Raw genomic sequence first — 20,819 nt, 5'->3', positions numbered from 1 at the left:
TTAGGCAGCGACACTTAGATTAGAGGGATGTGTTTGTATTTCTTGTAATCACTTTATTTTGTACTCTAAGACCTTTCTTTCTTTTTTCTATAGTTCTTACGTGAATGACTTTCTTACTTAGCATATTTCGTTTGTTTTTATCTTTCTACTGCACACTTATGAAGCGAGTACATCAGATTGCGCGCGCTAGATACGGACAACGTCCATCAGAAAGAGATGTTATTCTCTCTAACTTGGTGATACGATCATCTTAATACTTTTCAACTGGAGGATATTGAAATTAGCTCAAGAGTGTAAAGTAAATCTGATCCTTGAGCTTGATTCTCCGTTTTTGATGAAGAACGACTACGTAATAGCGTGACTTCATCGCAGCTCTCTAAATTTGAGCATACTTTTAACAGAGTTCATACAAAACCTTGCTTGACAATGTGTTTCGTACTTAATATTATTTCGACGTTTTAACGTATGGACCAGAAAAGTTTCGTATTATAGAGATTCTGTTTCATGATTTTCAGTAACAATTATGTAAGAGAGGACCATTAAAATCCTATGATTAATTTTATTTAGTCACATCTCTCACAGAGACTATATACGTGTAAATGCACAGAAAAGTTTTTACGTATTCTTTAATCTGATCAATTGCGTGTTCCGAAACCGGACTTGCCTATGGAGCAGTGAATATTAAGATAATACAGGAAAGAATCATGTATACTTTAAGGAAATAATTAATTAATACTTACTGTATTCTTTACTTTATTTAACTTTTATGCAACAAGTGGCAATGTATTTTGATCTCTCTTTTAGTCAGAAATATGTCGCTTTTTATTCGGGGTGAGAATTAAATTCGCTAAGTGATTGACTGAATAACGAAGGAACTTATATATTTAAATAATAATGTATGTGGCTTTCGTTCAATAACTGGCAGCTTTCACGATTTTTACAGTTTTTACTTATTGTTACCTTTTTTTTGTAATAATTGATTATAAGTTTCGTTTTTACATATTATATCTATAAATTGTAATTTTGCTAAATTGTGTGTACATTAAGGTGGAATTGGAACCATTGAGATAATTCTATATAATATTATCTGTAAATTTGATTACATATTTTTATCGGTAGTAATTACTAGATAACCCTGAAATAAGAATATTTTTCTGCAATTTAAATCAATATTAATAAATATGCTATAATAAAAATTATTTTATTCAATGTTAATTAATCAAAAGCATATCTGATGGTTCTAATTCAATCTGAGATAAATCGTTATTATTACAAAAGCAAGAAATTATGCAATATATTTAGAAAATACTAAAATATCTTTTTGGTTATACGAATTTTTATTTTAACGAAAAATTACGAGGAAAAACGGGAGGAGTTTGAAATCGCAAAAAAGGAGCACCGACACTAATATTATTAACATTAACGAATAATGATTTTAAAGTAAGCGAATTACATTTATAAGGAAAGATTATGAAAATATATATTTATCTATGTCTTCTGTGAAGATAGAAAATAGCACTCTCTCACTCTATATTGATGATATCAGAAAAAGAAAAAAATTGAAATCCATAAAGATACAAACACAGAAGTAGATTATTAGGAAAAAAAAAATGGAAGGATTCGCACTGTACACAATACATGATACGATCGATGATAAACCGACGAAATTTGTTAAATATCTTTGTACATATTTACATAAAGATCATGAAAAGAAAAGTTCCAGTGGCTACGTTTTGTGTACTGCATAAAGTACTTTGGCGAGGACAAAAATTGATTTATTTTGTAACTCGTAAATCCGACCCTTCGAAATTAAAAACGCTAAAATTTTTTGTCTGTATTTTCATAGAGAGTCTTGTATAAAAATCATTTGTTTATTAATAAAAAAATTTTACAATAATATTGTAAATTACTTAATAGTTGGACTGTGTAAGTTTCATACAGAATAATTAATTTAAATGATTAAATTTTCTAAATGACTAATTTCGATTGTACAAAATCACCATCTCTATGAAAACATTGACTACGATTCTAATAGCGTGTTACTAAATTATCTATGAAAATTAACAACACATTTATTTACAAATTATATTTCTTTATATCCTGAAACTGCCATATCAAAGAATTGAGCTTGATTATAAAAATGATTAAATGAAATATTGATCAGAAAGAATGGGATCTACCTGTATATTATCATAAATAAAACGAAACGAGGATCAAAGTAGTTGATTTAACGAGTAAATAAAGAACGAAATGATATATCATTAAATTAGAGGTTTAAAAATATAATAGAATTCAGTATATGTACAGTATTTGAAAAACATGTTTATAATTTGTATGGAAAATAAATAATTGATATAAAAAGGAATTGTATTTTTTTAACCAGTTTTAATTTCTTAATTAAAAATAATATTCATTTCAATTTGAAATTTACAATATTCACAATTTGTACAATTTGTACATTTAATCTTTTTATCATTTGATTCATATGATTTTAATACCACTATTACTTACTACTAAAATATACCTTAATATACTTGACATACAATAAGATACAAATTATTTTAAACCAATGAATGTTCATTTTTTATTACATTTCACCTATAAGTTAGAAATTTAAGAAATGAAATTTATATATAACAGTTTAAATATTGCTGTAAATATATTTATCTTCTATTTCTTATATCCACTCATCTAGTTCTGTGAAACTTCTTTAAAAAATGTATGTTGATAATTTGTCAGTTATTGCATCAGTTGATAACTTTTATCAACTGTGGTTTTACCTGAGCAAATTGAATCATTTTCTATTTGTTCATAAAATGCTCGAATGCAGTGTATACACCAACACGTAATATATTTAACTTACTTCCACGGCTTTCGTTCTTTTTAACAATATGGTAAATACTTGTATTAATATTACTCTGCGGTGAATTATCGTTCTTTATCTGTATATCTCGTCGATCAAAATTGAACTTAAGTAATTAATATAAATAATACTTCTAACGTTAAACTACCAACTGTATATAATAAAATTTAAATATTTTGTTTTCGAGATCATTAATATTACAAATTGCTCCAATAAAAACATTTTTGTTAAAATTATATATTAAACTTATTTATTGTAAAATAAAAATTTATAATAGAAATGTTAAATTATGTTATATAGTACATAAATAACTTTTTAATTATTGTTAAATTTAATTTATTTGCAACTCGTAAATTTGACTCGCCAAAGTTAAAATCGCCAAATTTTTTTGTCTATTTTTATAAATAGTCATTTAAAAACCATTTGTTTATTAATTAAAATTATAGTAATAATATAAATTACTTAAGTATTAAAATATCTAAGTTTCCTAAAGAATAATTCATTTAAATCATTAAATTCTTTAAATTGCTAGCTTAAATTGTGTAAAATCAATATCTCTATAAAAATATCGACTCGATTCTAATAGCGTGCTACTAAATTATCTGTGAAAATTAAAAATTCATTTACTATTTTAGTATTATTAAGAGAGAAATGAATATTCATTATTATTCTATAAATACAATTATTTTCAACTATGTCTTAATAAATTTAATAATTTTACTTCGTTTTTTATATCCCTTATTCTAAGCCCTTTATATATTAAATTTTTGATTAATATTATACTTTCCAAATAGTACATTTAAATTTATTTACAGTAGAATAATGCAAAAGTTATGAAAAATAATAAAAAATATCTTTCTTCCATGTACGAATAAAAAAGCACAAATTTAAATGAATATACACTCATTCATATGTGTATATAGAATTGAGAGTAATAAATTTTCAAAACCATTTCTTCGTTTCATTTGCATTGTATATTATTTATGTTTATCATATTACACTAATATGCCGTTATGTTGAATTTTCAATCCAATGATACGAAAGTAAGGATTTTTGTAAAATCCACGTGCGTTATTTTTGTACAATCAATAAAAGTAAACTTTTCATGAGATGTCTACAATAAATTTAGAAAATTTTCACAAAAGGGCAGCTGCAGCGGTAAATAATATTATATATTTAAATTTATTATTTAATTACTTGTAATAATCACAGAAATATGATTGTTGAGATTGTTAGATAGTTCTTATAGGTTATACTATTTTTGTATATGAATTGCAGGAAGAAGAAATAGCTTTTTTAAAGAAAGAAATTGAATTTTTGCGACAGAATATTATAACTAATAATTCTAAAGGGAACTCTGTACCTAAAGATGAATACATAAAATTAGAACAAGAAAATATAAAATTAAGACACAGAGTAGCTATCCTAAAACGGGTTTGTTTGAGTAACTAAATTGATTTTAAAAAGTTCTCATAATTTTATAATTTTATTTTTATTCTAAATAAAGTAATTTTTAAATAAAAGAATAAAACGTTTTTGTTCATTCTAATAGACTATTGAAGCTGAGCGAATAAAGTCACAAAGCAAGATACAGATGACAGAAAATAATGTTATCAGTATATATGATACATTATTTAATTTATTCAAGAAAGCAATTTCAGTTGCATATCCAGATATTTGTGAACCTCCAGTACTTATAACATCAAGTAACAATCCAAAATTTGGTGATTATCAATGTAACAGTGCTATGCCACTATATAAACAACTAAATAATAATGGTAAGAAATAATAATGATATTAAAGTTTAATATTTTCATTATATTAATATATATATTTTTCTACTTATACAGGTATTCAATCAACGCCAAGGGATGTTGCAAACAATATTACGTCAAAAGTAGAAGAATCAAATATAGTTTCTAAGTTGGAAGTTGCTGATGCAGGCTTTATAAATATATATTTGCAAAAAGAATATGCACAAGCAACCTTAAGCACTTTAGTAAAAAGTGGAAAAGCATTTCCTCCATATACAAAAAAACAAAGAGTGATTGTAGATTTTTCTAGCCCTAACATTGCTAAAGAAATGCATGTTGGACATTTAAGGTCTACTATAATTGGAGACAGTATTTCAAGATTATTAGAGTTTTTAGGGCATGATGTATTAAGATTAAATCATATTGGTGATTGGGGTACTCAATTTGGAATGTTAATAGCTCATCTTCAAGATAAATTCCCTGACTATTTAACAGTATCTCCATCCATTACAGACCTTCAAGTAATTCCATGTACATTCTTGCTTTATAATTAGCTTTGATAGATTCAAATTATAAAAAATTATTATAACAACTTGTTATAAAAATTACAGAGCTTTTACAAGGAATCAAAGGCAAGATTTGATGAAGATATAGAATTTAAAAAACGTGCTTACAGCTGTGTTGTTAATCTACAAAAATTTGATCCAGCAATGACTAAAGCATGGCAACTGATTTGTGATGTTTCTAGAGAAGGTAAAGTAATCAACATAATACATAAAGAAACTATAACAATTACAAATAAACTAAAATGCCTACATTTTAAATATAGAATTCAAGAAGGTGTATGTTCAACTAGATATTAATATAATAGAAAGAGGAGAATCTTTTTATCAAAAACATATGGAAGAGTTAGTTAAAGATTTAGAAGCAAGAGGACTATTAGAAGAAGACGAAGGACGTAAAGTAATGTGGAGTAAACGCGATGGTATGATACCTCTAACCATTGTAAAATCTGATGGTGGTTTTACTTACGATACATCAGACTTAGCAGCTATTAAACAACGTATAGAAGAAGAAAAAGCAGATTGGGTACTTTTCACACAAATTTCAGTATTGTGTTTTAGCTAAATATTTTATCATCATTTCTTAATGTAGCTCATTTTTACAGATAATATATGTAACAGATGCTGGTCAATCTATGCATTTTCAAGTATTAAAAAGTTGCGCTGAACGAGCCGGAATTGTAAAAAGTTGTCATAAAGTGGACCATGTTGGTTTTGGTGTGGTTCTTGGTAACGATAAAAAGAAATTTAAAACTAGATCTGGTGAAACGGTGCAATTAAGAGATTTACTTCATGAAGGTAATTTCCATGCAACATAAAGTATTTTCACAATATAAGTAATATAATAATTTTTTAAACTTTTACGTTATTTAAGGTTTAAAAAGAGCACTACAAAAATTGAAAGAAAAAGAACGTGACAAAGTACTAACGGAAGAAGAGTTGAAAATTGCTCAAGAATCTATTGCTTATGGATGCATAAAATATGCAGACTTATCGCATAATAGAAATCACGAATATGTGTTTTCCTTTGACAAAATGTTGAAAGATAAAGGCAACACTGCTGTATACCTATTATATGCCTTAACAAGAATACGTTCTATTGCAAGAGCAGCTAATATCTCGCAAGAAAAATTGCAAGAAGTGTCACAGAATACACCAATATCATTAGAACATGAAAAAGAGTGGAAGTTAGCAAAAGTATTAATTAAATTTCCCGATATATTGATTAAAATTGCAAATGATTTGTATTTACATCAGTTATGCGAGTATTGTTACGAAATCTCATGCACTTTTTCCGAATTCTATGATAACTGTTATTGCGTTGAAAAAAACGAACTAGGAGAAGTAGTGAACATAAATTTTGGACGCATTTTATTAACTGAAGCTACTGCAATTATAATGGAAAAATGTTTTTGGATACTAGGCTTAAAACCAGTTGCGCGTATGTAAACATACTCATGCAAATATATAATGTAAAATAATACAAAATTGTATTGTTCTTAAAAAATTTTAAAATAAAAGTAATAATACTTTTACCCCTTAAGATGTATTTTATAAGTACCAATAAATGAATATTTTGCCCTTAAGTATATAACTATTCTGCGTTCTATTATCTAGGATTGCGTTTTATAAAATAACAAACATAGATAAAATAGAGATAAAGTAGAGATAAAGTAGAAATTATTTCAAACCAATGAATGTTTATCTTTTATTACATTATAAATTAAGAATTTAAAAAAATAAAGGTAATTATTTACCTTCGCAACTTTGCTCTAAATCTATTTTTCTTTTTTTTCCTTTTTTGCAAAAAGTTTTATTTTAATATTAATGAGAACTATACATTGATCCGATGTACTTTTGCCACATTTTCGATAAAAACGTAAAATTTAAAGAAAGTATAGAAAGGGTGGTCGAAATCCGATAATTTTAAAGTACGTTATACAGATTGAGATTTCGGAAAACTTTTATTTGAACAATAATTGCCGACCAGTCTTGGCTTTCAAGTATTTGCGAAAATTATTAATACTAGCATATCCAACTCTGTTGAATGACACTAGATCTTTTACGTACATAATGCGTTCACGACTCACGTATAGGCAAAATTCAATGTATTATATACGAACAATTTTTGTAAATTTGTTGAAAACTAAAGCCGAGCGACAATTATTGTTTAAATAAAAGTTAATCAGAATGTCGTCCTCTATAACATAATTCAAAATCGGTCCACATATTTTATAAATAATAATCAAAATGAAATTTATATATATCTAAATAAAGCTGGAAATATATTTTTTTCTTTCATATATACTTCTCACATGCTTCATGAAACAATGAAATTTAAAAATTGAAGATCATTAATATGATTCTTAATAATTAATATGATTACGATACCATATACTATCCATGATTACTATACAAGAATGTATTTAAAAAAGTCTACTTATTATATGCGTTAACCGAGCATATATTACCTATTAACGATGTCAATTAAGTGTAGCCACGATGCTGCAAATGCGAAACAAAGAAGCAATGGCCGCTTGGCGGCAAATAACCGTCCAATAGATATTTTGGCGGTATAACCGTTTCCGATAGATATTTTCTTAATCTGTGAGAACTGAAAAATGCTTTGACAATCCTACTACATGATTTCTTCTTCAGAAATATCTGCAGAAATCGACATTATGTAGTAAATTTGTGCTACATAAATAACATTTTGTTAAAATGTAAAAATAATACGCAAAAGTTATGTACATCGGTGCATTTTTGAAATTCAATGGCTATTTATTATCGTTTAAAGCTTTAAAATATTCTAATCCTAAATACTGATGTCTTTAGAGATCTTTCCTCTATCATTTGAGACCAATCAGTGCTTTCTAACGTTTCTAGTTTTCACGCAATAATTCATTTTTGTTAAAAATCGATAATTTTTACAAAAATTAAATTGTTTTGAAAACTGAGAATGTTATAAAATTCTGTTTACATATTCGTATTTAGGATTAATAATTTTACAAGAATCACTAAATGCATATTACAAAAAAATACCTCGTATTGGACGGTGTAATTTGAATTGCATCAGCCAATCCTCTCTTATTAACTGTGGTTTTATCTACTACGTAAATTGCATCATTTCCCAGTAGATTATACCGATGCATACGTTGACTTCGTTAAGCAGCAAAACAGTGTGAGGAATAGTACGCGGTGTATTGTATTTAAACTGATTTCTTTGGATTTTATTCTGTTTAACAATATGGTAAATATACATATTAATATTACTTTGTTGAAAATTATAATTATCCTTTATTTCTATATCTGGTCAAAATCAAAATAAAACTAAAGAAATTAATATAAATAATTTTTCTAGCGTTAAATTACAAACTATATTGAATGAAATTAAAATTTTTTTATTCGAGGTGATTATTGTTATATACTCTTCCAATGAAAGAATTTTTATTGAAATTATATATTAAATTTAAAATAAAAATTTTTTCTTAATTTAAACTAGTATAGTATATAAACAATATTTTAATTATTATAATTATTCTGTTTGATCATTATAATTGTGGGTTTATTTGGTATGAAGTATAAAATGAAATGCATTTAATAGGCTATAGAAAGAAAAGGAACATTTAAAGTAGAATACCTTCAAAAAATTGAAAAAGATGTGCAAGCAAAGTGGGAATCTGAAAAAATATATGAGGAAGATGCACCTCTTGAACCAAAGAAAAACTCTGATGAAAAGTTTTTTGCAACATTTCCTTTTCCTTACATGAATGGAAGACTTCATCTTGGTCATACTTTTTCATTATCAAAATGTGAGGTAAGTATTTCATAAAGACTGAAAAATTTAATAAAATTTATGGTGAAATCAATTTATATGTATAAATTAAGTAAAAGTTTTAATTTACTTTGTAACTTTATAGTTTGCCATAAGATATAATCGTCTTTTGGGAAAGAAGGTTCTTTTCCCATTTGGTTTTCATTGTACTGGTATGCCTATTAAAGCATGTGCAGATAAATTAAAAAGAGAAATGGAATTATTTGGTTATCCACCACAATTTCCTAATGAAGAAAGAATTGAAGAAGAAATTATAGATGATGTAGTAATAAGAGATAAAAGCAAAGGAACAAAGGTATTCATTACTCTATAAAATATTCCTATATATAAATTTGTTAAGTAATAAATCTTTATAGAGCAAAGCAGTTGCAAAATCTGCCGCTGTAAAATATCAGTGGCAAATTATGAAAACACTTGATTTGGAAGATGAAGAGATACAAAAGTTTGCTAATGGTTCATATTGGTTAGATTATTTTCCACCTCTTGCTGTAAAAGATTTAAAATCAATTGGATTACATGTAAGAAATAAATATAAATTGCGATATAAATAATAATGTGAAAAAAAAGAAAACAACTGAAAGAAACTTATTTTAGGTGGATTGGCGCAGAACATTTATTACAACTGATGCAAATCCATTTTTTGATTCATTTGTGCAATGGCAATTTTGGCATTTAAAAGCTAAAAATAAAATAAAATATGGAAAAAGGTATACAATTTATTCTCCAAAAGATAGACAACCTTGTATGGACCATGACAGATCCTCTGGTGAAGGTGTAGGACCACAGGAATATACATTAATTAAAATGAAATTACAAGAACCATATCCTCCAAATTTAAAGTAAGTATTTCAAAAAGTGTAATTTCTTAATTTCGAAAAGTGTAATTTAATATATTGTTATAGGTCTCTTTCTGGCAAATCAGTTTATTTAGTAGCTGCCACTTTAAGACCAGAAACAATGTATGGTCAAACAAATTGTTGGATTCATCCAGACATAAATTACATTGCTTATACATTGTCAAATGGAGATGTTTATATCTCAACAGAAAGAGCAGCTCGAAATATGGCTTATCAAGGTTTCTTTAAAGATGAAGGAAAAATATTAATTGAATTAAAACTTACTGGACAAGTAATATTCTTACTATTTGTGAAATTATCTACTTGTAACAAAACTACATATTAATTATAAATAATATAAAATTAATAGGACATATTAGGATTACCATTAGAAGCACCTCTTTCAATTAATAATGTAATTTATACTTTACCAATGTTAACCATTAAAGAAGACAAAGGTACTGGAGTTGTTACTTCTGTACCTAGTGATTCTCCTGATGATTATGCAGCTTTGAAGGACCTAAAAAAGAAACAGGCTTTTAGAGAAAAATATGGTATAACTGATCAAATGGTGTTACCTTACAATCCTGTAAGTTTAATGTCTTTTTTTATAATGATAAAAAAAAATTATAAGTCAACATATAACTATTAAAATTGTACATTAGATACCTATTATTGAAGTACCTGGATTTGGTAATTTAGCTGCAGTAACTGTATATGATAAATTGAAAATTCAGTCTCAGTATGATAAAGATAAATTATCAGAAGCCAAGGAAATGGTATATTTGAAAGGATTTTATGATGGTGTATTGATAATTGGTCAATACAAAGGAAGAAAAGTTCAGGACGTTAAAAAACAAATACAAAAAGAATTGATAAATGAGGGAAAAGCAGTTATATATTATGAACCTGAGAAAACTGTAATCTCGCGATCAAATGATGAGTGTGTGGTGGCTTTGTGTAATCAATGGTATTTGGACTATGGTGAAGAAGCCTGGAAGAAAGATGCAGTGGAAGCCTTAAATAATCTTAATACTTTTCATGATGAAATAAGGAAAAATTTTATGGCCTGCCTTGATTGGTTACATGAACATGCTTGTTCAAGAACTTATGGACTTGGTAAAATTGTATAATTTTTAAGTAAAAGATACAAATTCAATTTTTGAGCATATATTTTTATAAATATAAATTCTAGGTACTAAATTACCATGGGATAAAAATTGGTTGATAGAATCACTGTCAGATTCAACAATTTATATGGCTTACTATACTGTAGCTCATTTATTACAAGGGGGAACATTCAAAGGCAATAAGCCAAATATTTATGGCATAAAGTAAAATTTTTTACTCCCTATTAGAATTATTATTGATCTCAGTTATCTATTACAATAATGCATCTATTACAACAATTACAAAAATGTTAATAAATCATTTTAAAAAATGTTATTTGTATATAAAATATATATATTTACGTAGCATTCCTTTATGTTTAGGCCTGATGAAATGACACCTGAGGTATGGGATTATATTTTCTTCAAAGATGCAAAGTTTCCAAAAACGAATATAGAAAAAAAGGCACTGGATCATATGCGTCGTGAATTTGGTTATTGGTATCCAGTAGATTTGCGAGTATCTGGAAAAGATTTAGTCCAAAATCATTTAATATTTTTCATTTACAATCATATTGCAATTTGGCCTAAACAGCCTGAATTATGGCCAAAAGGAATAAGAGCAAATGGACATTTACTCTTAAATTCAATGAAGGTAAAAGAGATAGGCTTTTAATATATCTTATATATACAGTAATAAATTCTGGTTTTGTTAGATGTCTAAGTCAGAGGGTAACTTCCTAACACTTGCTGAAGCTGTAGAAAAATTTTCTGCGGATGGTATGCGACTTTGTCTAGCCGATTCTGGTGATTCAATAGAAGATGCTAATTTCGTAGAAAACGCGGCTAATGCTGGAATTCTCAGATTATATAACTTTGTTGAATGGGTCAAAGAAGTTTTGGCTTCAAAAGAGACTTTTAGACAAGGAGAATCATATACATTTAATGACAAAGTTTTTGAAAGGTATTTATTAAAATATTTATGAAAATTTGTTTCATAAAGTCCATATTAAACTTATAATTGTTGAACCAGTGAAATGAATTTAAAAATACAAGAAACTGGAGAAAATTATTCAAAAATGCTGTACAAAGAAGCATTAAAGACAGGATTCTTTGAGCTACAAACAGCAAGAGATAAATATCTGCAGTTGAGTGCTCTAGATGGTATTAATTGGACATTAATTATGAGATTTATAGAACTTCAAATTATTCTTTTGTCTCCAATTTGTCCACATGTAGCAGAATATGTGTGGACACTAATTGGTAAAGTAAGTTTTTATATTTAATGTGCATGTTTTTATAATTACTATATTAAATCTAAATTCAATACCGAATTTTTTAACGTTGATAATATCGAACAATTTTGATTTTTTTCTTTTTCTCTTTCTTTTTCTTATTTAAATAGGAAGGTAGCATATTAAATGTTAGATGGCCTCACATAGGAGAAATAGACGAAGTTCTTATAAAATCATCACAATATCTTATGGATGCTGCACATTCATTTAGAATTCATTTAAAAAATTATTTGATACCAAAGAAAAGTTTAAAAGAAAAAACTGGAACATCAGTAATAGAGAAACCTACTCAGGGAACAATTTGGGTAGCTAAAACATACCCATCTTGGCAAAGTACTATCTTAAATACAATAAAAGAGTTATATCTTGTAAGTAATAATTTTATAATCTATTGAAATATTTTATCTGTTAATTTGTGTGTTTATATTCAGATATTTTATACTACATTATTTAATAGAAAAATGACAATAAACTGCCAGAAAATAAAATTATTGCAACAGAATTAGGGAAATTACAAGAATTAAAGAAATATATGAAACGAGTAATGCCATTTGTACAAGCTATGAAGGAAAAAATGCAACTCGTCGGATTGAGTGCATTTAATTTGACATTAGATTTTGACGAATTCAAAGTTCTAGAAGATAACAAAAAATATCTTGAAAATACTCTAGATGTAAGCATTATGATCTTGATGATTTTTATTGAAATATGTTTGATTTTACAATTTTCTATTTCTATTTAGTTGGAGAATATTATTATAAAATATACAAATGAAGCTCCAGAAAAAACAAGGGAAGAATGTTGTCCAGGTGCACCGTACATGAATTTTTCTACTACACCTGGAATCCCAGTATGCATTATAAATCCACAAAAATGCAGTGGTTTATTTAGAACAACGATTAAAATAGCAGACGGAGATACTGTAGAGAATGTCGTATCACGAATATTAAAAGAAAATAAACTTATAAAAAGTGCGACATCAACTAATATAAGCTAAAATCATTTATGATAATTTACATCATTTACCAGCTTACTTATTCTTTTTAGGTCCGTCGTCAATTTCTCTGTATCGCTATAATGATTATTTACTAGGCCCTAGAAGTAAAGCTGTGGCTGATGATATATTAAAGGATAAAACTAAAGTTCCGCCTAATTCTATGTTTAATGTGGATATGGAAAGCAAAATTATTAATGTAAATGTAGAAGGAAGTGTATATAATATTGGTGATGAATTAATTTATATTCACGAACCTTTGGAAAATTAATTCATACATGTATATATATAGAGTATACTTAACCAACTTACATTTACTTAAATAAATATTTATGCATAACTTTTGTAATGATGTAATATAAATGTTTCGTAATTCAGAAAACTATATACAATATTAAATTATATATTTTTTTATTCTCGAAATAAAAAAAATTTCATTGTCTACAAAATATAAATTTATTTTAACAGATAAAAACATTTATCTTGTTTACATAGTTTTTTGTACATTCAGTAAATAGAAATACACAACTTTATATGTTTATAAAGAAAGGATTATGGAAAAAAACATTTAAAATTCTAAAATGAAATTTTTTAATGTATTGTACATTATTATGATACAAAAGTTTATAAGAAAAATATATATAAAAGTGTTTCAATATTAATATTCTTCAGGATTCATTTTTATTTTATAGTATATGTGTATTTACATGTGTATTACATGTGTAAAATATGTAATAAAATTTAAGCATTTAATTGATTTTTCCATTTCTCTACCTCTGCTCGTATTTTTTTCACATCTGTAGCATTTGTTCTACAACATCCACCTATGTATCGAACACCTAAATTGAGCCATTCATGTATAAATTCATGTAAAGAGTATTCTTCTTCTTTCTTCATCCAACCATGTTTTATTGTATATTTTTCACCGCTATTAGGATATACTACCAATGGTACAAATTCTTGCTTATCTTCATTAATTCTCTTTAATAAAGGTGTTACATTTTGTGGTGCAATACAGTTAACTCCAATTGCTAATATTTGTTCTGGTAAGGCTTCCTTGTAACACCACATTGCAACATCATGAAAATTGGAACCATCTGCTATACTTTTTCCATCACAGCTACATGAAAAAGATAACCAAGCTTTACTATTTGGAAATTCTTTTAGTAATTTAATCAGTGCTTCTGCTTCTTGTTTACATGGAATTGTTTCTATAGCTAACATATGAACACCATTATCTATTAATTTCTGAATACGTGGTCTATGCCAATTCATAAGAATTTCTTGTGATACATCTGAGCAATATTTGCCACTATATTCTGAAGCATCATGCAAACAAGCCCCATATGGACCAACTGATCCAGCAATTAATGGGTTTGCATTTACAATATTTGCTTTATTTTTTATATCTTTTTTGTATAAATTTATAGCTTCTTTAGCATAATCTACAGCTTTAGAAAATAGATTAAGACTTTCCTCTTCTTTGATGTTCATGTATTTTGTAAAACCATCAATAGATGCTTGATATGTGTTTGTCAGAATTATATCCGATCCAGCTTTTAAAAAATCCAAATGTGTAGAAATAATTGCATTAGGATTTGTAACAAGAAATCGTGCTGTCCATAAAGGATCACCATCTATTATATCACCAACATGAGTTGCTAATTGTGTAGAAAATCCACCATCTACCACCTTCACTTGTTGCATGATTTTCTATTAAAATTGTCGTAACTTAACTTAAATACTTTTAATATCAAAAATATTCATCCACGTATAAAAATATAAAATTATTTTTGAATCTTAAACATTTTAAATTGTATAATTTTTCCTAATAATGATACGTCTTTAACATCAGAAAAATCAACTTTTATAATTTCACGCACGTCTTATTCGTTTAAATGTATTTGCGCGTCTGAGGCAACAATTTCTACAAGTGGCTTCACAAAATGCACTTATTCCAAAGTCCATAACGAATCTGTGAGATAAACATTAATGTGAACAAAATTTCAAGCATAACTATACTAATAAAAAGAATGATCTTTTTGTAACTACACTTTTACATTAGGAAGATCAGATTTAGTCACGTGTTTAAACATGTGTGATAAATTACGCGTTTATGACATACATACATATATCGCGATACATAAAATATTTTCAAATATTCCAAACTATATCTAATATTAGTCTGATAAGAAATAGTCAAGATTAACTGTGTCTTATTAGATAAGCTTGAAGTTCTTATAAACGTCTTTATTATTATTAACAACGATGAATTTCGATTTTTATTGTATTTTGTATTATTGCAAGGTAGTTTATAACAAATAAACTAGTTTAGCAAATAGTTAGATTTGTTACAAACAAAGTATAAGAAAATGCATGTATAATTACAATATCTATATGAAAAGAATATATATGTATATCTTTTTTTTTGTAAATAACATTAATTGAAAGTTATTTAAATATAAAATAGTATGCTAGATTATAAACAGAATTATAAACTATTTATATATATTTATATGTTTATATAACCAAAAAGATATTTATATTAAAAAATATATATAAATTGATATTTATTTAAAATCAGGAACAAAATTAACTAAACCTTAATAAACAACCATTATTGATTTTTGATTTCAAAGAAAAAAAATTAATCCATTTCTGCTTCTTTTTTTTTCTTAAAATTATTTACTTCTTCTCTAATTGATTTTATATTTTCTGCATACATTCTGCAACAGCCTCCAAGGTATCGTATTCCAAATTCTAGCCATTCAGGAATAAAACTTTCAAATGAAACTGAAGGACTTTCATTTTTCACCCACCCTTCACTTTGTGAATAAATTTCACCACTATTAGGATATGCTATCAGTGGTATAAATTCATTTCCTGTCCCTTTATTGACATTTTTTAATAAAGGAGTTACATCTTTTGGAGCAACACAGTTTACACCAATGGCAACTATTTGCTCTGGTAATGCCATTTTATAGCAACGTGTAGCAACTTCTTGCCAATTACTTCCGTCCACTATATTTTGACTATTTCTTTCACAAGAAAATGAAAGCCATGCTTTAACATTAGGATATTCTCGTAAAAGTTCAACTATTGCTTCTGCTTCTTGATAACAAGGTATGGTTTCTAATGCTAATAAATCTATACCAGCATCTACAAAAGCATTTATGCGTGATTTATGCCATTCAATCATGGTTTCACGAGATGTAGTTTTTCCATAAGTTCCATTATATTCAGAACCATCATGTAAACTAGCTCCGTATGGCCCACAAGAACCAGCAATCATAGGATTTTTGTTCTCTATGTCATTATTTCCTCTAATTTCTTTAACATAATCATTTACAGCCCTTTTGGCAATATTAACAGCTTCATGTAACAGATTTATACTTTCTTCCTTTGTTATGGATAAATGTTTCATTAAACCAGAAACTGAAGCTTGATATGTATTTGTCTCAATAATATCTGCACCTGCTCGTAGAAAATCTAAATGTGTGGCATAAACAGCATCAGGATTTGTTGCTAAAAATCTTGATGCCCATAAAGGGTCACCATCAATTTTTGAACTGACACGGGTAGATAATTGTGCACCAAATCCACCGTCTAAAATCTTAATATTCATGTTTTCTAATATTATACCTAACACTGTATTTTGTGTACAAAGGTTAACCACTTCTATTAAAAATTTAAGTTACGAACCAAATATCATGTACAATTTAAAAATGATCTAATATTTAATAGCATTTAATAAAGTGTAAATATCTCACGATCGGATATGAAGTTGAATTAAATTGGCGACTCAATGATTTTTTATCTCCTATCGGCCATTTGCAAATTAATTGCGATAACCTTCTCCCCTTCTGCTGTGGACAATATTAAATGTTTATCATTCTTTTAAAAGACTTCGTTTTGCTGCTAGATTATTCACACCTAATTATTAAAAGACGAAATCTATTACTAACAAATAATACTTTATGGAATGCTTTGCTATATACCAAAGTAGATAAATCTATGTACATAAGGTTGAATAAATATCCCCGCGTAAAATGCTTGAAATATGAGTTCTAAATTTCATATTTTGAATAATTTTCTATAATCATTAATATTTGATGAAAATTTTTTAACAAATAATTTAAATATTATTATTTTAAATATATTTACTTGTAATTATTTACTTTTTCCTATATTCCGAATATTATGCTTTCAAAGTACATTTTTCGTCAAATACAATCGATTTTTGAAATTTTTCTCGTATTATAAATTATTATATGTAATAAATATATTTTTATATTTAGTAGCAATAGTTAAAAGTAATATTTATATAGTGAAGTACTTAGTAAATTAATAACACATTGATACTGTTTAATACTTAAATTCTTATTTAAATCGTATTGTTTAATTACATTTTGTCCTTGAATTTTATTTACCGATAATGGAATATTTCTAAGCGTTAATAACTCGATAACACATTGTAAACTGTTTCATATATCTCATTTGTAATGGAAAATAATTTGAATTACATATTGACTATTCTTTTGGAATACAAAAATGTTGAAAATAAGTATTTATAATACGAATTATGTTTGCGCTTTGTTTAAAAAGGATATGTTTTAATTACGCAAAATTGATTATTGATAATCTTGTGAACTTTGTGCATGTTTCTCTCCAATGAACTTTAAAGACATTTGAATCTCAAGAAAGAAACAAGACAGTATCCATAAGTGGTAAGTGTTTATTATAGAATTTTTTACTCAATTATTTTTTATTGGTAATTGTATTATTCAATTATTCAATGAAGATATTATGATATAACATTATTTTAGATATTAATTTATTTATAAATTTGTATTAATAATGTTTATTATGAGTGATGAAATTTTCGTAGTTGATATTAAATAAATTATTTAAAGTAAACTTAATTCTATTTTTTTACATTATGTGTTTTTATGTTAGATATGTATTCAGGTGGAATTTTAAGTATGTCAGAAGTAAATGCTTTAACTCCTGAACAATTTGAGTGGCTGTTTGGAAATGTTGTGGAACATTACTCTGATATTGCACAATATGTAGCACGTATGAGACCGTTTACATCTGTTAAAAGTATGAAGAAATGTTTTTATGAATGTTTAGATAAATTGGATATTTCTGGTAAAAATAATATAGTAATTATGATAATATAATTTAGTCTTCCTATCATAGTTTAATAACTATTTCTGATATATAATTAATTTCTGTATTAATATATTGCCATGTAAATATTTACATCAATTTTTAGAAATGGAAAATGTGTTACTTAGATATCCAGATTTAGTTGGAAAATTAATAGGGGAAGGATTTTTAACTAGTGAATTACAATCTGAGCAAGAAAATTTTCTACTTGAGTCTATGTCAAAAGGAGAAACACAAATACTACGTACTTGCAACGATTTGTGAGAAAATTAAAAATGAAAAATTAGAGTTTAACTGCATAATCTTATTTTGAATAAATTATTATAAAATATAGTTTGCCTTATTGTTTCAGATATAAAGAAAAATTTCGGATTCCTTTTGTAATACATGTACAGAAAAATAAGGTACCAACAATTCTTACATCTATTCACTCGCGTTTGCAAAATACAAAAGACATCGAGTTACATGTTGCAATTCAAGAAGTTAAGAAAATATGTAATAGTAGAATAGATCATCTTGTATGGTCAGATATACATATATGAATTGATTTTATATGAATTTGATGCAAATAAATTCATGAAAATAAAAATCAAATTAAACTTAATAAATGAATTTAATACAAACTATATAATATAAATTATTTAATTATAAGAATTAAACACTTATCATTACTCGAGATATTTAATAATACAAAACCAATCAATTATGTATTATAAACAGAAATTTAAATTTTTATAATATTCCAAGACTTCTTTCAACAATTGCATGTGGTTGACCCATTTGTTCTTTAAATTCAGGTATATTGAATATATCTTCAAACCTAAGATATAAAAAATAATTATAAATTATGTAATTTAAATTCTTTAATATATACAAATAACAGAAAATTTTCAATCAATTTACCCTATTTCCTCATCTTTTCCAAGTAATACTTGCTTCATCATGTTTGATGATGGAAGAAATGGAAGTCTTCCAATTTTTTCAGCAGCTTTTAATTCCATTGCTAAACGCATTGGAGCATGTAATCCTTGCGTGTTTCTTAATAATATCATGTTCATACGAATATTATTTTTCTCATACTGAAAAGTACACATATTATAAATTAACATATAAATGATCATTACTTTAATGCATAAAACTATTTTTTACATTTTTTTCATGTGGTTCTAATTGGTGTGCATAGCCGATGTGTTGTCTAGTAGCTGATAACCTAAAAAAAATAGTAATTAAATATTATTAAGTTTAAAATTAAATATTGTGTATTTAATTATTAACAGAATTATTTAATAATTTCATACCCAGAAATCATCGGATTAGGTATACCATAATTGTCATCGTGAATATCGAATTGATTGTCTACAGCAGATTTTGGAGCAATTGATGATAAATCGAAATCCTAAAATATATAATTTTAATGCTATCATTTTATATAAAATAATGATAGTTTTTGATTTCTTTTATTCGCAAAGCTATTGTAATTATCTCCTACAATAAAGCCTTATTACAAAACAAATATTTTTCATAGATATATTAAATTATCATAGATATTTTTAATCTATGTAAAGTAGTAAAAATTAATAATATTTCTTACCATTATTATTTAATTATATGAAGTTTCTACAAAAAGCAGTATCCAAGTTTCTACAAAAAGCAAGAATCACGTTGTATGAACTCACAACACAATATACATTGCGTTCGCAAACTCATTAAATTACAACTTGACGTTTCGCATATGCAAGTCAGTGATAATGTCATTAGTAATGTATAACATAGAGCTTATACCAAACAACATTTTTTGATTTTACGAATTTAATATCACAGATAAGGTATAGAATAGATCTAAAATTGTACAGATTTTCGCGGCTCAATTTTAACTGCCTTATCGATCTAGACTTAAAAAACAAATGGTTTTATTTGATTTAGATGATTTTTAAATATATTGTGGAACTCAATATTGTGAATAATTTTTCTATAGATATAACCATTATTAACTTTAAAATCAAATTATTTGCTATTTATTTCGACTTTGTTTACTACTATTATCAGTCTATTTGACAAAATCTGAGAATAGTTTTTTATACTAACATATAAGTTATATAATTCGGTAGCAAGTCATAAATTAACATTTATTTTTATTTATTTATTCTAAAAGTAGAATGCTTTATTTAAATGCATTGCAGTTCCCATCATATCCTGTAATCAGTTCCAATACTCTATCGGCAACGTTGTGGGTGATACGGAAATGGTAATAGATATTAGGACCCCGGAAAGTAGACCGAAAAAATACACATTATATTAGGTCTATTCTATACCTTATCTATGTGTCTAGTACCATCTATTAAGAATATCCACTTATCTATCACTTTTTATTAAATTTTCTTAAAGTAATTGGATACAT

The 20,819-nt window shown here is 26.4% G+C and overlaps 6 protein-coding genes across 8 annotated transcripts; 3 read left to right on the top strand and 3 right to left on the bottom strand.

Annotated features, from left to right (window-relative positions):
* The first annotated feature begins 2,819 nt into the window (after positions 1 to 2,819).
* Positions 2,820 to 6,629, top strand: ArgRS (arginine--tRNA ligase-like protein). Of its 3 annotated transcripts, XM_017909014.1 has the most exons (9): positions 2,820 to 2,894; positions 3,908 to 4,021; positions 4,142 to 4,297; positions 4,416 to 4,641; positions 4,714 to 5,138; positions 5,229 to 5,370; positions 5,447 to 5,706; positions 5,786 to 5,978; positions 6,055 to 6,629. In XM_017909014.1, the coding sequence occupies exons 2-9, from the start codon at positions 3,974 to 3,976 to the stop codon at positions 6,627 to 6,629; spliced, it is 2,025 nt and encodes a 674-aa protein (XP_017764503.1). In that variant the 5' UTR covers positions 2,820 to 2,894; positions 3,908 to 3,973. The 3 variants fall into 3 exon arrangements, with proteins under 3 accessions (XP_017764503.1, XP_017764504.1, XP_017764505.1); XM_017909015.1 differs by lacking the exons at positions 3,908 to 4,021; positions 4,142 to 4,297; XM_017909016.1 differs by lacking the exons at positions 2,820 to 2,894; positions 3,908 to 4,021 and having other exon boundaries at positions 4,227 to 4,307.
* A 1,701-nt stretch (positions 6,630 to 8,330) lies between these two features.
* LeuRS (Leucyl-tRNA synthetase) lies at positions 8,331 to 13,520 on the top strand. The gene is made up of 16 exons (XM_017909005.1): positions 8,331 to 8,430; positions 8,785 to 8,997; positions 9,101 to 9,310; positions 9,372 to 9,533; positions 9,610 to 9,854; positions 9,918 to 10,143; positions 10,222 to 10,440; positions 10,517 to 10,970; positions 11,047 to 11,185; positions 11,345 to 11,615; positions 11,677 to 11,924; positions 11,994 to 12,228; positions 12,366 to 12,623; positions 12,713 to 12,928; positions 12,998 to 13,226; positions 13,303 to 13,520. The coding sequence occupies exons 1-16, from the start codon at positions 8,428 to 8,430 to the stop codon at positions 13,518 to 13,520; spliced, it is 3,546 nt and encodes a 1,181-aa protein (XP_017764494.1). The 5' UTR covers positions 8,331 to 8,427.
* Positions 13,521 to 13,990: 470 nt separating this feature from the next.
* Positions 13,991 to 14,996, bottom strand: LOC108553915 (homocysteine S-methyltransferase YbgG). The gene has a single exon (XM_017909003.1). The coding sequence runs from the start codon at positions 14,954 to 14,956 to the stop codon at positions 13,991 to 13,993; it is 966 nt and encodes a 321-aa protein (XP_017764492.1). The 5' UTR covers positions 14,957 to 14,996.
* A 918-nt stretch (positions 14,997 to 15,914) lies between these two features.
* LOC108553924 (homocysteine S-methyltransferase) lies at positions 15,915 to 16,985 on the bottom strand (the record flags this gene model as incomplete). Its single annotated transcript, XM_017909018.1, has 1 exon — positions 15,915 to 16,985. A coding segment is annotated over exon 1 (960 nt), but the record flags the coding sequence as incomplete, so codon positions are not given.
* Positions 16,986 to 17,948: 963 nt separating this feature from the next.
* On the top strand, positions 17,949 to 18,963 carry LOC108553914 (2-oxo-4-hydroxy-4-carboxy-5-ureidoimidazoline decarboxylase-like). The gene is made up of 4 exons (XM_017909002.1): positions 17,949 to 17,976; positions 18,206 to 18,400; positions 18,528 to 18,681; positions 18,774 to 18,963. The coding sequence occupies exons 2-4, from the start codon at positions 18,208 to 18,210 to the stop codon at positions 18,961 to 18,963; spliced, it is 537 nt and encodes a 178-aa protein (XP_017764491.1). The 5' UTR covers positions 17,949 to 17,976; positions 18,206 to 18,207.
* Positions 18,964 to 19,138: 175 nt separating this feature from the next.
* On the bottom strand, positions 19,139 to 20,110 carry Pomp (proteasome maturation protein). Its single transcript, XM_017909023.1, has 5 exons — positions 20,013 to 20,110; positions 19,720 to 19,817; positions 19,571 to 19,631; positions 19,325 to 19,500; positions 19,139 to 19,241 (listed from the first exon to the last, which is right to left on the bottom strand). Exons 1-5 carry the CDS (start codon positions 20,013 to 20,015, stop codon positions 19,154 to 19,156), a joined length of 426 nt encoding a protein of 141 aa, XP_017764512.1. The 5' UTR covers positions 20,016 to 20,110; the 3' UTR covers positions 19,139 to 19,153.
* Positions 20,111 to 20,819: the final 709 nt, after the last annotated feature.

The sequence above is a fragment of the Eufriesea mexicana genome, unplaced genomic scaffold (assembly GCF_001483705.2).
Source record: "Eufriesea mexicana isolate 0111107269 unplaced genomic scaffold, ASM148370v2 scaffold13974, whole genome shotgun sequence".
Lineage (NCBI taxonomy): Eukaryota > Metazoa > Arthropoda > Insecta > Hymenoptera > Apidae > Eufriesea > Eufriesea mexicana.
Note: the sequence above shows the minus strand (reverse complement) of the source record. Positions and strands in the feature narration are given on the sequence as shown.

Bases quoted from the DNA above. Each gene is read 5' to 3' on its own strand.
- ArgRS (XM_017909014.1), top strand. From the start codon at position 3,974: ATGTCTACAATAAATTTAGAAAATTTTCACAAAAGGGCAGCTGCAGCG. The intron at 4,022-4,141 runs GTAAATAATATT...TATGAATTGCAG, and splicing joins ACAAAAGGGCAGCTGCAGCG to GAAGAAGAAATAGCTTTTTT. The intron at 5,371-5,446 runs GTAAAGTAATCA...TTTTAAATATAG, and splicing joins TTGTGATGTTTCTAGAGAAG to AATTCAAGAAGGTGTATGTT.
- LeuRS (XM_017909005.1), top strand. The intron at 11,925-11,993 runs GTATTTATTAAA...TTGTTGAACCAG, and splicing joins AATGACAAAGTTTTTGAAAG to TGAAATGAATTTAAAAATAC. The intron at 12,624-12,712 runs GTAAGTAATAAT...ATTATTTAATAG, and splicing joins CAATAAAAGAGTTATATCTT to AAAAATGACAATAAACTGCC.
- LOC108553915 (XM_017909003.1), bottom strand. From the start codon at position 14,956: ATGCAACAAGTGAAGGTGGTAGATGGTGGATTTTCTACACAATTAGCA.
- LOC108553914 (XM_017909002.1), top strand. From the start codon at position 18,208: ATGTATTCAGGTGGAATTTTAAGTATGTCAGAAGTAAATGCTTTAACT. The intron at 18,401-18,527 runs GTAAAAATAATA...ATCAATTTTTAG, and splicing joins AGATAAATTGGATATTTCTG to AAATGGAAAATGTGTTACTT. The intron at 18,682-18,773 runs GTGAGAAAATTA...TTATTGTTTCAG, and splicing joins CTACGTACTTGCAACGATTT to ATATAAAGAAAAATTTCGGA.
- Pomp (XM_017909023.1), bottom strand. The intron at 19,632-19,719 runs GTATGAAATTAT...TATTTTTTTTAG, and splicing joins CCTAATCCGATGATTTCTGG to GTTATCAGCTACTAGACAAC. The intron at 19,242-19,324 runs GTAAATTGATTG...TTTATATCTTAG, and splicing joins GGAAAAGATGAGGAAATAGG to GTTTGAAGATATATTCAATA.